The sequence below is a fragment of the Manis javanica genome, chromosome 3, assembly GCF_040802235.1.
Source record: "Manis javanica isolate MJ-LG chromosome 3, MJ_LKY, whole genome shotgun sequence".
Classification (NCBI taxonomy): Eukaryota; Metazoa; Chordata; class Mammalia; order Pholidota; family Manidae; genus Manis; species Manis javanica.
The window spans coordinates 154,370,063-154,383,448 of NC_133158.1; the positions used below are offsets into that span (position 1 = coordinate 154,370,063).

Genomic DNA, 13,386 nt, shown 5'->3' on the forward strand with positions numbered 1-13,386 from the left:
CACCCAATCAATAGATATCTATTGAGCATTTACTATGTACTATGCAAGATCCCAGGAATATAGCAATAAACAAGATATGGTCCCCACCTTAAGCAAGCTTACGGTCCAGTAGGGGAAACAGAAACAAGTGACCAATTCCTGGAAAAGCAGAACTATAAAATGTTTGGGAATATAAACTCCAGGGACGATCTGCTTAGGTTCAAAGCCCTACTCCCTCGGTGTTTAGTTCTATGAACTTGGGCAAGTTATATAGTCATCCTGTACTTCAGTTTTCTCTTCTATAAAATGGGAATAATAGTAGTATCTATCTCGTAGAACTATTTTAAAAGATTGAATGACCAGTAGTCATAAGAAATGTAAAGGGCTGCCTGGCACAAGGTAAACAGGATATAGATAATAGTTGTCGTCATCATTACCATTCAGTATGAAAAGTAATATGACAATGCTCATTTGGGGGTGTATAATATAGACAACTAACTAGACTTAGGGACTCAGGTAAAGCATCCAGAGAAAAGGAATTGATGTGGAGACCCCAAGGGCTGGTACTCAGGTAAACAGTAGGGAGAAGAAAAAGATGTTCCAAAACAGATGGAACCACCAAGTACAAAGACCCCAGGGGCAAGAGAATAGATACAAGGAACTGAAAGAAGATCCACGTGGCTGATCACAGAGTGAGAGGGAGCTAGTGGCCAGAGGCTACAAAGATAAGAAGAGGCCAGCTCATGTAGACCCCTGGAGGAATGTAAGGAAATTTGGGCTTTATCTTTTAGGTGTTGGGAAGACATGGAAGGTAGAGACAGCCCCTGATGAGATCTCCCTTTTAGAATGTTGGCTCTGGCTGCAGGCAGAGGAGGCACGCAGGGATACAGGGACAGTCAGGAGATGGTGGTGGTCTGAAACAGGCTCACGACAGCAAGAGGTGGGGCTAAGCGGACAGACCGTGAAAAGTTACATTTGGAGGCAAAATGAACTAGTCTCCATAACAGGAGTGCCTTTAGCTCCCATATGGGTGCTGAGGATGAAAGCAGAGACCAGTTAGTCCATCCAGAAAGAGCTCTTCTCCACAAATTGAAAAAACCTGATCAAATTCAGAGATGTTGATTTGCACTAACAAACTTCAAAAGAAATTGATATGTGAACCAAAATACCAGTATATTAACATATAACTCTAGTTAGCTATAATAATCTAACTGCCAGAGGGTCCTAGAGACACATGTTCTGAGCAGACCAGTTTCCTCATACAGGAAAGTTACATGGGAAGCTGCACGCACACCAGAAGATGGTGTGGTGAGCATGCAGTCAGACACCAGAGAATTAGTTACGCACAGCAGATTTTGGGTGATGCCAGGTCAGCGGTTGTCTCTGTCTCTACCGTGGGGTCAGATAGCCCTGCCCAAGTATATCCTGAACAATACCTGGTGGGACCCTGTCTAGATTTGCTCCCCTAATTCTTATTTCTCTGAGCAGCCTTCACTAATCATTCAACTAATACCTTGTGGGGTCCTGGAGGGACAGTAGGAAGGCCAGTGTGGCTCCAGTGCAGTGTAAGAGAAGAGAAGTTGTGGGAAATGGGGTGGGAGAGGGGACAGAGGCCAAATGACCAGGGGCCTTGTAGACCAAGGTGAGGAGTTAGAATTTCAATTGCAGTGGGAGGCTGATGGAAGGTTTGGGGCAGAGGATAGGTAACCTCCAATTTAGGGAATAAAAGGGTCACTGAGCACTGTGTGAGGAAAAGCCTGTAGGGGGATAAGAGGCAGTGGGAGGCTGGTTAGGAGACAAGGGCGTTGGCGGTGGTGCTCGTGGGCGCGACCTAGTGGTGTCCATCAGAGTAGCGGTAAATGTTTTGAGAAGCCAGAAAATAAGGACTGTTAGAAAAGAAAAACAAACACACAAGACTTTCAAATTTCTAAAGTATGCTGCATTTCTTGAAATACTTTCCCAATTAATATAAACCTTGATATTTTTCCGGAGCATTTGATTTTCTTAAGAAAGAAAACTACTCCAAGGAAATGAGTTTATTTACATGCACATAGTAGAATAACATGTATAAACAGGATCTGTGCCATTTAACCTGTATATTACTACCTGCCTTTCCTGAAGATATTTTAGGTTAAAAATTAGGAAGAAATAAACATTTTAACTAGAATGTTTCATAGGTATTTAGTGTAACTACCATTGTCTATTTGCTGACTTACTAAACAGCCCTACCCCTACTTCTTTCTTTTGTTCAGGTATCAGAAAAGGGTAGCCCTGTACATTGCTGCCTTTTACGGGTACGTCGAGCTCACAGAATGGGCCCTGAAGCAGGGCGCAAGGCCCTATGAAGCAGTCGGTGTTCACCCCTGTCGAGTATGGTGCCACGAAGCCCTTCATGCAGATGTCTCTAAATGCCCCATTCATGCAGCAGCAGAAGCCGGCCAACTGTTGATTCTGAAGGCCTTTGTCAACTGCAGCGTGCTGTGCCTGGAATGCAAAAATTTATCAGGCCAAATTCCCCTGACCATTGCATTCAAACACCAGCATAAAGACTGTGTATTATATTTATTGAGTAAAATGTGGTCCACGGTTTCTTTTCCAAAAATTTCAGTCCCCATGAGGATTTATGTTAGAATAAAACAATGGGTCCTCAGAGCTCAGAGTCACAACTTTAATAAAAGTCAGCTTTGCAGAGCAAGGGTCTTTGGGGAGAAAGTTGGAGACACTGTGGTGGTGGATGGTTTCACCAAACCGAAAATGACCTCCAAGAGCTGGCATAAGGCTGGGAACAAGAACTCACAAAGCCCTGTGGGCAAGCTACCAACTCTGGGCAACCAAACTGCAAGCAGGAAACCTGTCGATCCTTCAGCAATTTCTCAGCAGAACACAAGACAAGAAGCCCTCAAATTTCCTCCTCTGGTAGATGCAAATACATTCTCTGAATTACAGAGACATCAACAGCAAAGTCAGGAAAATATTACTATCATAGCAAGGAAAAAAGAAAAGCTTTTAAAAAATACGTATCTCCCCCAGCTCCCGCTCCCTCCAGTTTCAAGAGTGGCCTATTCACACCCATCATTTTACTATGCAACACCCAGTGCTGACTGGGTATTCAAATCCTCCTTCGCCTCTTTCTCAGAGCACAGTGGGAAGACACCAAGGGAGAACGCCATCTACTGCTTAGCTGTGGCCAGGTAACATTTTTTCTTGAAACTTACAAAGGCAAATCTTTAATAGGGCAGATCTGGGGCAGGGAAAGGTCCATGAATCCCTACCATTCCATAGAGTTTAGAACAGGTTGTTCTAATGCATCAGTACCCACCTTCAAGGACTTCATCTTAGCCTTGTGTCTAGGACAAAATGAACTGATTTGTTGGCCAATCCAATCTGTGTAGTACTTTACTCCTCCAGCTTTCAGGAAGAAAAGAGATGTAGTGAAGAGTGGTATCAATTAACAAGGTCCCTTGACAGGTTGGACAAGGTTTGTCCCTTGGACAGATTGACAAGTTTCTTTTTTTTCCTTTCTTTCTTTCTTTTTTTTTTTTTTAATTTCTGTTCAGTGTAGTTCATTTTTTTGTTGTTGTTGTGTTTTTGGGGGGGTTTTTTTGGGTTTGTTTTTTTTTGAGAGGGCATCTCTCATATTTATTGATCAAGTGGTTGTTAACAACAATAAAATTCTGTATAGGGGACTCAATGCACAATCATTAATCAACCCCAAGCCTAATTCTCAACAGTCTACAATCTTCTGAAGCATAATGAACAAGTTTTTACATGGTGAACAAGTTTTTACATAGTGAATACGTTCTTACATGGTGAACAGTGCAAGGGCAGTCATCACAGAAACTTTCTGTTTTGATCACACATCATGAACTATAAACAATCAGGTCAATTATGATTATTCATTTGACTTTTATACTTGATTTGTATGTGAATCCCACATTTCTTCCTTATTATTATTATTATTATTATTTTTAATAAAATGCTGAAGTGGTACGTAGATGCAAGATAAAGGTAGAAAACAGTTTAGTGCTGTAACAGGGCAAATGTAGATGATCAGGTGTGTGCCTGTAGACTAAGTATTAATACAAGCTAGACAAGGCCACCAAAACATCCATGGATGCACAAGATTTCTCTCAAAACAGGGGGATGAGGTTCTAAGCCTCACCTCTGTTGATCCCCAATTTCTCACCTGATGGCCCCCCTGCGACTGTGCCTGTCTTAGGTTGTTCCTCCCTTAAGGAATCTTACCTGTCTCTGGCTAACCAGTCATCTTCTGGGCCATACAGGGAGATGTAAAGTTGGCAAGTGAGAGAAAAGCAATATTGTTTGAAAAGGTTGGCTTCTTACTTTTTTGCAGATTTATGCCCTGTGGCTTCTATGCCCAGCATTTGTCTTGAGGTATCTTTACCACTTGGAAGAATTATGATACTCAGTAATTTCGATATGAGGCATGAATTCTACTTAAGGGTTGTAATTATGAAGGAAGAAGAGAAGCAATAGAAGTATCAGATGGAGGAAAACATGGGAAGTTTGATTATTTCTTTGACATATCTTCTTGTAGTGTAACATAAGCATGTATAGGTTTCAAATTACTAATTAAATTGCGTGCATACATTAACATAATAGGAATACAGCTACATAACCAAAGCAGACCTACAATTACCAGCCATATCCAGTGAAACCGAGAAAACCAGTTAGGCACCCTAGGCATTTGTGAAAACTTATCAATGATATGATGAGTATTGTCTAACTGAATTTGAATATTTTGAGAAAAATCAGACAAATTAACACATTCCTGGGAACTGTTCACATCCCATATGTTCTTCTAACAGTAGATAGTCTACAGTCGCAAGATTTTGGAGCGCTGCAACTTGCACTTCTCCTAATTCTTGGTTGAGTTCCGACAGTACAGATCCAGTCAAATTTGTTGTTTTACTGTATGCACAGGCCAGCTTAGATATCTCCTTCTTCATTCCAATGGCAAGTCCAGGAACCAGTGGGATGAATGCAGCTACAACTGCAACAGTTCCAGGATCTTTGTTGAGGTTTTTTGATGATCATCTTCGGGAGTGACTCTTCCAGAGAATCTTGATGTTGGAGGTTCCTCTTCATATCGTATCTTAATTCATTTTCTGGGTAGCCAAATTAGGCTTTGATCCTCTGTATAAACACAAACAAACCCTTTGCCCACACTTTGATATGCCCATTATACCATTGTGAAGAACTTATTGGAGATCACCACACAGGAACTGCCTTTTTTTTTTTTTAAGAGAAAGGAATATTATCAGAAAAATGTACTTCCATAGCTGATCATCTGACACCCTTTAAATGATCAAAGTTAAGGCTATTTAAAGAATACATTAATCAGTGATTTGCAGTTAGTTTTATCCTATCAGGGAGTAATCTTCCCTTTCTTTTCTTTTTTTTGTTATCATTAATCTACAATTACATGAAGAACATTATGTTTACTAGGCTCTCCCCTATACCAGGTTCCCCCCACAAATGCCCTTACAGTCACTGTCCATCAGCATAGCAAAATGTTGTATGATCACTACTTGTCTTCTCTGTGTTGTACAGCCCTCGCCTTTCTCCCACCCCCCCATTATGCATGCTAATTGTAATACCCCCCTTCTTCTTCACCTCCTTATCCTCCCTACCCACCCATCCTCCCCAGTCCCTTTCCCTTTGATACCTGTTAGTCCATTCTTGGGTTCTGTGATTCTGCTGCTGTTTTGTTCCTTCAGTTTTTCCTTTGTTCTTATACTCCACAGATGAGTGAAATCATTTGGTATTTCTCTTTCTCTGCTTGGCTTATTTCACTGAGCATAATAGCCTCTAGCTCCATCCATGTTGCTGCAAATGGTAGGATTTGTTTTCTTCTTATGGCTGAATAATATTCCATTGTATATATGTACCACATCTTCTTTATCCATTCATCTACTGATGGACACTTAGGTTGCTTCCAATTCTTGGCTATTGTAAATAGTGCTGTGATAAACATAGGGGTGCATCTGTCCTTTTCAAACTTGAGTGCTGCATTCTTAGGGTAAATTCCTAGGAGTGGAATTCCTGGGTCAAATGGTAGGTCTGTTTTGAGCATTTTGAGGAACCTCCATACTGCTTTCCACAATGGTTGAACTAATATACATTCCCACCAGCAGTGTAGGAGGGTTCCCCTTTCTCCACAACCTCACCAACATTTATTGTTGTTTGTCTTTTGGATGGTAGCCATCCTTACTTTTGTGAGGTGATACCTCATCGTGGCTTTAATTTGCATTTCTCTGATAATTAGCGATGTAGAGTATCTTTTCATGTGTCTGTTGGCCATCTGTATTTCTTTTTTGGAGAACTGTCCACTTCCTCTGCCGATTTTTTAATTGGATTATTTGTTTTTCGTTTGTTGAGGTGGGTGAGCTCTTTATATATTTTGGACGTCAAGCCTTTATCAGCTCTGTCATTTACAAATATATTCTCCCATACTGTAGGGTACCTTTTTGTTCTATTGATGGTGTCTTTTGCTCTACAGAAGCTTTTCAGCTTAATATAGTCCCACTTGTTCATTTTTACTGTTTGTTTTCCTTGCCCAGGGAGATATGTTCAAGAAGAGGTCACTCATGTTTATGTCTAAGAGGTTTTTGCCTATGTTTCTTTCTAAGAGTTTTATGGTTTCATGACTTACATTCAGGTCTTTGATCCATTTTGAATTTACTTTTGTGTATGGGGTTAGACAATGGTCCAGTTTCATTCTCCTACATGTAGCTGTCCAGTTTTGCCAGCCACATCTGTTGAAGAGACTGTCGTTTCGCCATTGTATGTCCATGGCTCCTTTATCAAATATTAATTGACCATATATGTTTGGGTTAATGTCTGGAGTCTTTAATCTGTTCCACCCGTCTATGGCTCTGTTCTTGGGCCAGTACCAAATTGTCTTGATTACTATGGCTTTGTAGTAGAGCTTGAAGTTGGGAAGTTGGATCCCCCCTACTTTATTCTTCTTTCTCAGGATTGCTTTGGCTATTTGGGGGTCTTTGGTGTTTCCATATGAATTTTTGAACTATTTGTTCCACTTCGTTGAAGAATGTTGCTGGTAATTTGAGAGGGATTGCATCAAATCTGTATATTGCTTTGGGCAGGATGGCCATTTTGATGATATTGATCCTTTCTAGCCACGAGCATGGGATGAGTTTCCATTTGTTAGTGTCCCCTTTAATTTCTCTTAAGAGTGACTTGTAGTTTTCAGGGTATAGGTGTTTCACTTCTTTGTTTAGGTTTATTCCTAGGTATTTTATTCTTTTTGATGCAATTGTGAATGGAATTGTTTTCCTGATTTTTCTTTCTATTGGTTCATTGTTAGTGTATAGGAAAGCTACAGATTTCTGTGTGTTAATTTTGTATCCTGTAACTTTGCTGTATTCCACAATAAGTTCTAGTAGTTTTGGAGTGGAGTCTTTAGGGTTTTTTATGTACAATATCATGTCATCTGCAAATAGTGACAGTTTAACTTCTTCTTTACCAATCTGGATTCCTTGTATTTCTTTGTTTTGTCTGATTGCCATGGCTAGGACCTCCAGTACTATGTTAAACAACAGTGGGGAGAGTGGGCATCCCTGTCTAGTTCCCGATCTCAGAGGAAAAGCTTTCAGCTTCTTACTGTTCAGCATAATGTTGGCTGTGGGTTTATCATATATGGCCTTTATTATGTTGAGGTACTTGCCCTCTATTCCCATTTTGCTGAGAGTTTTTATCATGAATGGATGTTGAATTTTGTCAAATGCTTTTTCAGCATCTATGGAGATGATCATGTGGTTTTGGCTTTCTTTTTGTTGGTGTGGTGGATGATGTTGATGGATTTTCGAATGTTGTACCATCCTTGCATCCCTGGGATGAATCCCACTTGGTCATGGTGTGTGATCCTTTTGATATATTTTTGAATTCAGTTTGCTAAGATTTTATTGAGTATTTTTGCAAATACATTCATCAGGGATATTGGTCTGTAATTTTCTTTTTTGGTGGGGTTTTTGCATGGTTTTGGTATTAGGGTTATGTTGGCTTCATAGAATGAGTTTGGGAGTATTCCTTCCTCTTCTATTTTTTGGAAAACTTTAAGGAGAATGGGTATTATGTCTTCTCTGTGTGTCTGATAAAATTCAGAGGTAAATCCGTTCGGCCTGGGGGTTTTGTTCTTGGGTAGTTTTTTTGATTACCATTTCAATTTCTTTGCTCGTAATTGGTTTGTTTAACTTTTGTGTTTCTTCCTTCGTCAGTCTTGGAAGGTTGTATTTTTCTAGGAAGTTGTCCATTTCTTCTAGGTGTTCCAGCTTGTTGGCATATAGGTTTTCATAGTAGTCTTTAATAATTCTTTGTATTTCTGTGGAATCTCATGATTTTTCCATTCTCATTTCTGATTCTGTTGATTTGTGTTGATTCTCTTTTTCTCTTAATAAGTTTGGCTAGAGGCTTATCTATTTTGTTTATTTTCTCAAAGAACCAGCTCTTGGTTTCATTGATTTTTGCTATTGTTTTGTTCTTCTCAATTTTATTTCTTCTGTGATCTTTATTATGTCCCTCCTTCTGCTGACTTTAGGCCTCATTTGTTCTTTTTCCAGTTTCAATAATTGTGATGTTAGGCTATTCATTTGGGATTGTTGTTCCTTCTTCAAGTGTGCCTGGATCGCTATATACTTTCCTCTTAAGACTGCTTTCGCTGCGTCCCACAGAAGTTGGGGTTTTGTGTTGTTGTTGTCATTTGTTTCCATATATTCCTTGATCCCTATTTTAATTTGTTCATTTATCCATTGATTATTTAGGAGCATGTTGTTAAGCCTCCATGTGTTTGTGAGCCTTTTTGTTTTCTTTGTAGAATTTATTTCTAGTTTTGTACCTTTGTGGTCTGAAAAGTTGGTTGGTAGGATTTCAATATTTTGGAATTTACTGAGGCTCTTTTTGTGGGCTAGTATGTGGTCTATTCTGGAGAATGTTCCATGTGCACTTGAGAAGAATGTATATCCTGTTGCTTTTGGATGTAGAGTTCTATAGATGTCTATTAGTTCCATCTGTTCTACTGTGTTGTTCAGTGCCTTACTTATTTTCTGCCCGGTGAATCTATCCTTTGGGGTGAGTGGCATGTTGAAGTCTCCTAAAATGAATGCATTGCAGTCTATTTACCCCTTCTGTTCTGTTAGTATTTGTTTCACATATGCTGGTGCTCTTGTGTTGGGTGCATCTATATTTAGAATGGTTATACCCTCTTGTTGCACTGAGCCCTTTATCATTATGTAGTGTCCTTTATCTCTTGTTACTTTCTTTGTTTTGAGGTCTATTTTGTCTGATATTAGTACTTCAACCCCTGCTTTCTTCTCTGTTGTTTGCCTGAAATATGTTTTTCCATCCCTTGACTTTTAGTCTGTGCTTGTCTTTGGGTTTGAGGTGAGTGTCTTGTAAGCAGCATATAGATGGGTCTTGCTTTTTTATCCATTCTATTACTCTGTGTCTTTTGATTGGTGCATTAAGTCCATTTACATTTAGGGTGACTATTGAGAGATATGTACTTATTGCCATTGCAGGCTTTAGATTCGTGGTTACCAAAGGTTCAAGGTTAGCCTCTTTAGTATCTTACCGCCTAACTTAGCCTGCTTATTGAGCTGTTATATACAATGTCTGGAGATTCTTTTCTTCTCTCCCTTCTTATTCCTCCTCCTCCATTCTTCATATGTTGGGTGTTTTGTTCTGTGCTCTTTTTAGGAGTGCTCCCATCTAGAGCAGTCCCTGTAAGATGCCCTGTAGAAGTGATTTGTGGGAGGCAAATTCCCTCAACTTTTGCTTGTCTGGGAATCGTTTAATCCCTCCATCATATTTAAATGATAATCATGCTGGATACGGTATCCTTGGTTCAAGGCCCTTCTGTTTCATTTCATTAAATATATCATGCCATTCTCTTCTGGCCTGTAAGGTTTCTGTTGAAAAGTCTGATGTTAGCCTGATGGGTTTTCCTTTATATGTGACCTTTTTCTCTCTAGCTGCCTTTAAAACTCTTTCTTTGTCCTTGATCTTTGCCATTTTAATTATTATGTGTCTTGGTGTTGTCCTCCTTGTGTCCTTTCTGTTTGGGAGTTCTGTGTATTTCCATGGTCTGTTTGATTATTTCCTCCCCCAGTTTGGGGAAGTTTTCAGCAATTATTTCTTCAAAGACACTTTCTATCCCTTTTTCTCTCTCTTCTTCTTCTGGTACCCCTATAATACGGATATTGGTCACACAGTTCTCTTAAAATTGTTTCATTCCTGGAGATCCTTTCATCTCTCTCTGTGTCAGCTTCTATGTGTTCCTGTTCCCTGGTTTCTATTCCATCAATGGCCTCTTGCATCTTATCCACTCTGCTTATAAATCCTCCCAGAGTTTGTTTCACTTCTGTAATCTCCTTCCTGTCATCTGTGATCTCCCTCTGGATTTCATCCCTTAGCTCTTGTATATTTCTCTGCATCTCCATCAGCATGTTTATGATTTTTATTTTGAATTCTTTTTCAGGAAGACTGGTTAGGTCTGTCTCCTTCTCTGGTGTTGTCTCTGTGATCTTTGTCTGCCTGTAATTTTGCCTTTTCATGGTGATAGATATAGTTTGCAGAGCTGGCATGAGTGACAGCTGGAAGAAATTCCCTTCTTGTTTGTTTGTGGCCTTCCTCTCCTGGGAGAATAACGACCTCTAGTGGCATGTGCTGGGCAGCTGCGTGCAGAAAGGGCTTCTGATCCTTGCCTGGCTGCTATGGAGCTTATCTCTGCTGTTGCTGTGGGTGTGACCTGCCTCAGGCCGCTTCTCCCATATGATGGAGCTGCGTTGGAGGGGGTATGGCCGGGAGGCAATTTATCTCCGTGAGGGGCCTCCTTACTCCCTGCAGCCCAGGGGGTTAGAGTGCCCAGAGATTCCCAGATTCCCTGCTGCTGTACTAAGTGTCCCGGGACATTTCCATCCAGTTTTGGGGTCCCTGTCCCTTTAAGACTTCCAAAAAAGCACTTGCAAAAAATTAATTAATTAATTAATTAAAATAAATAAATAAATAAAAAGTAAATCCGCTCGCTTTTCTTTGTCCCCTGGTGCCGGCCTCAGGCACCCACTCACCGGTCCTGCTACCCTGTTTCCCTAGTATCCAGGACCCCACGCATGCACTGTGTCTGCGCTCTGGTGCAGATGGCTGGGGCTGGGTGTTCAGCAGTCCTGGGGTCCCTCTCCCTCCCTGCTCTGACTCATCTCCTCCTGCCGGGATCTGGGGTGAGGGGCGCTCGGGTACCACTGAGCTGGGACTTGTATCTTACCCCCTTCACGAGGCACTGGTTTCTCGCAGGTGTGGATGTTGTCTCGATGTTGTCCTGTGTCCTCTGGTCTCTAGTCTAGGAAGAGTTGTCTTTGTTATATTTTCATAAATATATGTGGTTTTGGGAGGAGATTTCCACTGCTCTACTCACGCCGCCATCTTTGCTCCACCCCCCTTTTCTTTTTCTTTTTAACTAATAAGAAATTATTAATTATATTTAAAGGAAGAATGGGGAAACTTGAAATGTGAGAAGAGACATCAAAAGTGTCACAGAAGACTGGATGTTAATGAAAGTGGAAGGAAGGAAGGGAGCAATTTAATGTCAAACGGCCCCATAAAGACTTCAGTTAACTTACTGGGCAAGATCCACAGGCTGGGGGAGATCTATATTGGACAGAGTAATACAATTGAAATTAGTAGTTTGTCCCGGCCCGCGGGACAAACGTGGAGTGTGCCGGAGACGCCTGCAGAAATGAGACAAGCAGGGGACACAAAGAATGACCAGCAAGACAGGATGTCTGATCAAGCTGGCGAAGTTTATTGTTTACAGGCTCAATTTATACAAGTAGCAAGTAAGGGGTGGGTCAGGAGATAATTGGACCTTAGGTGGCGCTGGCGGGGAGGTGTTTTCACACATCCTCAAGGTCTCCCTATTTTCAGAGTGAGGAGTCTTGGCCCATCTTCAAGGACAAGATATGTTTTTGTGAGCAGATAACTTCCAAGGACTGCACCGGTTGCTCTCAAGCTTGTGCTTTCCCATGCTGCGTTCAGACGTGGGGGAAGGGACATAGCCCCGGCTCCCAACAGTAGTTAAGGAAAATTTTTTAAGTAATCCATTATCACATTTAAAGACATAGACAAGTGTATCAGAAGTGGATTTTTCAGGCATATTCATCTCATAAGAGAAAACATATACTGGTCATGAGATTTCACTGAGAACACAACTCAGATAAGATCTCAGGTCCCATCCATTTACTTATGAGGTATTATTGGGTGCCAATATTCCAGTAGAAATAGCGATTTATGAGTGGCTTTTCCTTTTACTCAATGTAATGAGAAGGAAAATATACACAAGGTTCATTAACTTTGGTTGCCTTTCTGATGGGTGTTTATTTCAGGTAGGTTGTTGCCACCTAGTGGTGAGAGTGATTTGGGGTACAAAACTGGCAAAATTCAAGATCCAGCACAATGAGATAGACAGTAAATAAAGACACTGTAGAACAGTTTAGATCTTTGTAATTTGTGAGGTATCTGTGACTAGAATGCATGTGAAGAGATAATCTAAAAATCTAGAAAAATACTAGAGCATGGTATATTGAAAAAATTATGCAGCCCATCTTAAAAATCAGGCTGTAAACATGAGAGGAAAAACTGCTGAGTTTTATCAACAAATGCATGTTAAAAATTAGTTTAATTTTCAACCATCCAAGCATTCCTTATTATGGCCCAGTGCAGTGCTAAGCAGAATAGCAATGTGCAAAAAATCTGTGTTTAAGGTGGGCATATGCACAAGTTTGGGGTGAGAAAGACTGCCAGTGTCTATTGTGTGTAGTGCTTTCGGGGGAAGAAATTGAAGTATGAAATATATAGTAAATTACATAAGGAACATTTATCTCAGATGTATGGCTCATTGGGTTTTTACATTTGTAGATATCTGTATAACCACTCACATCAGATGCAAAATGTTTCCAGTACCCTACAAAGTTCCCTCAGTCAGTAACCCCTCCCAGATATAAGAAATTATTAATTATAGTTAAAGGAACTTTATACAGATCAGAGACTATCTCCAAGGTGTGCCTAGAAAGCACTCTTCTTTATCACTTACTGTCCAATTCCAGTGAGGTTTATGTGACTTAGCAGGCCAGTTTAGTGAAGATTCAAATGTGGAGGATTGGTCCAGAATTGCTGACTGGACTGAGAACAGATAGAACTCCCCCAGGGTGACTCCTATGTGCTCAGCTCGCATGCTCCTGATTACAGGAGAGAGCTCTCTCCTTGCTGTTTTTATAAAAAGTAACAGGGATGGGGTAGGGCACTTTGCCGCAAGTTTAGACTAGCTGATGAGGGTGTTTGCCTCAGGCTAGGAAATCGAATACAGGGATAAAC

At 40.6% G+C, this 13,386-nt stretch overlaps 1 protein-coding gene across 1 annotated transcript in view; it reads left to right on the plus strand.

The window, feature by feature from the left end:
- The window catches only part of ANKUB1 (ankyrin repeat and ubiquitin domain containing 1), a 39,043-nt gene that overhangs the window by 20,517 nt on the left and 5,140 nt on the right, over positions 1-13,386 (plus strand). Inside the window, exon 5 of the mRNA XM_017669563.3 lies at positions 2,232-3,170. Coding sequence (XP_017525052.1) covers positions 2,232-3,170 — 939 coding nt within the window. The remainder of the gene's footprint in view (positions 1-2,231; positions 3,171-13,386) is intronic.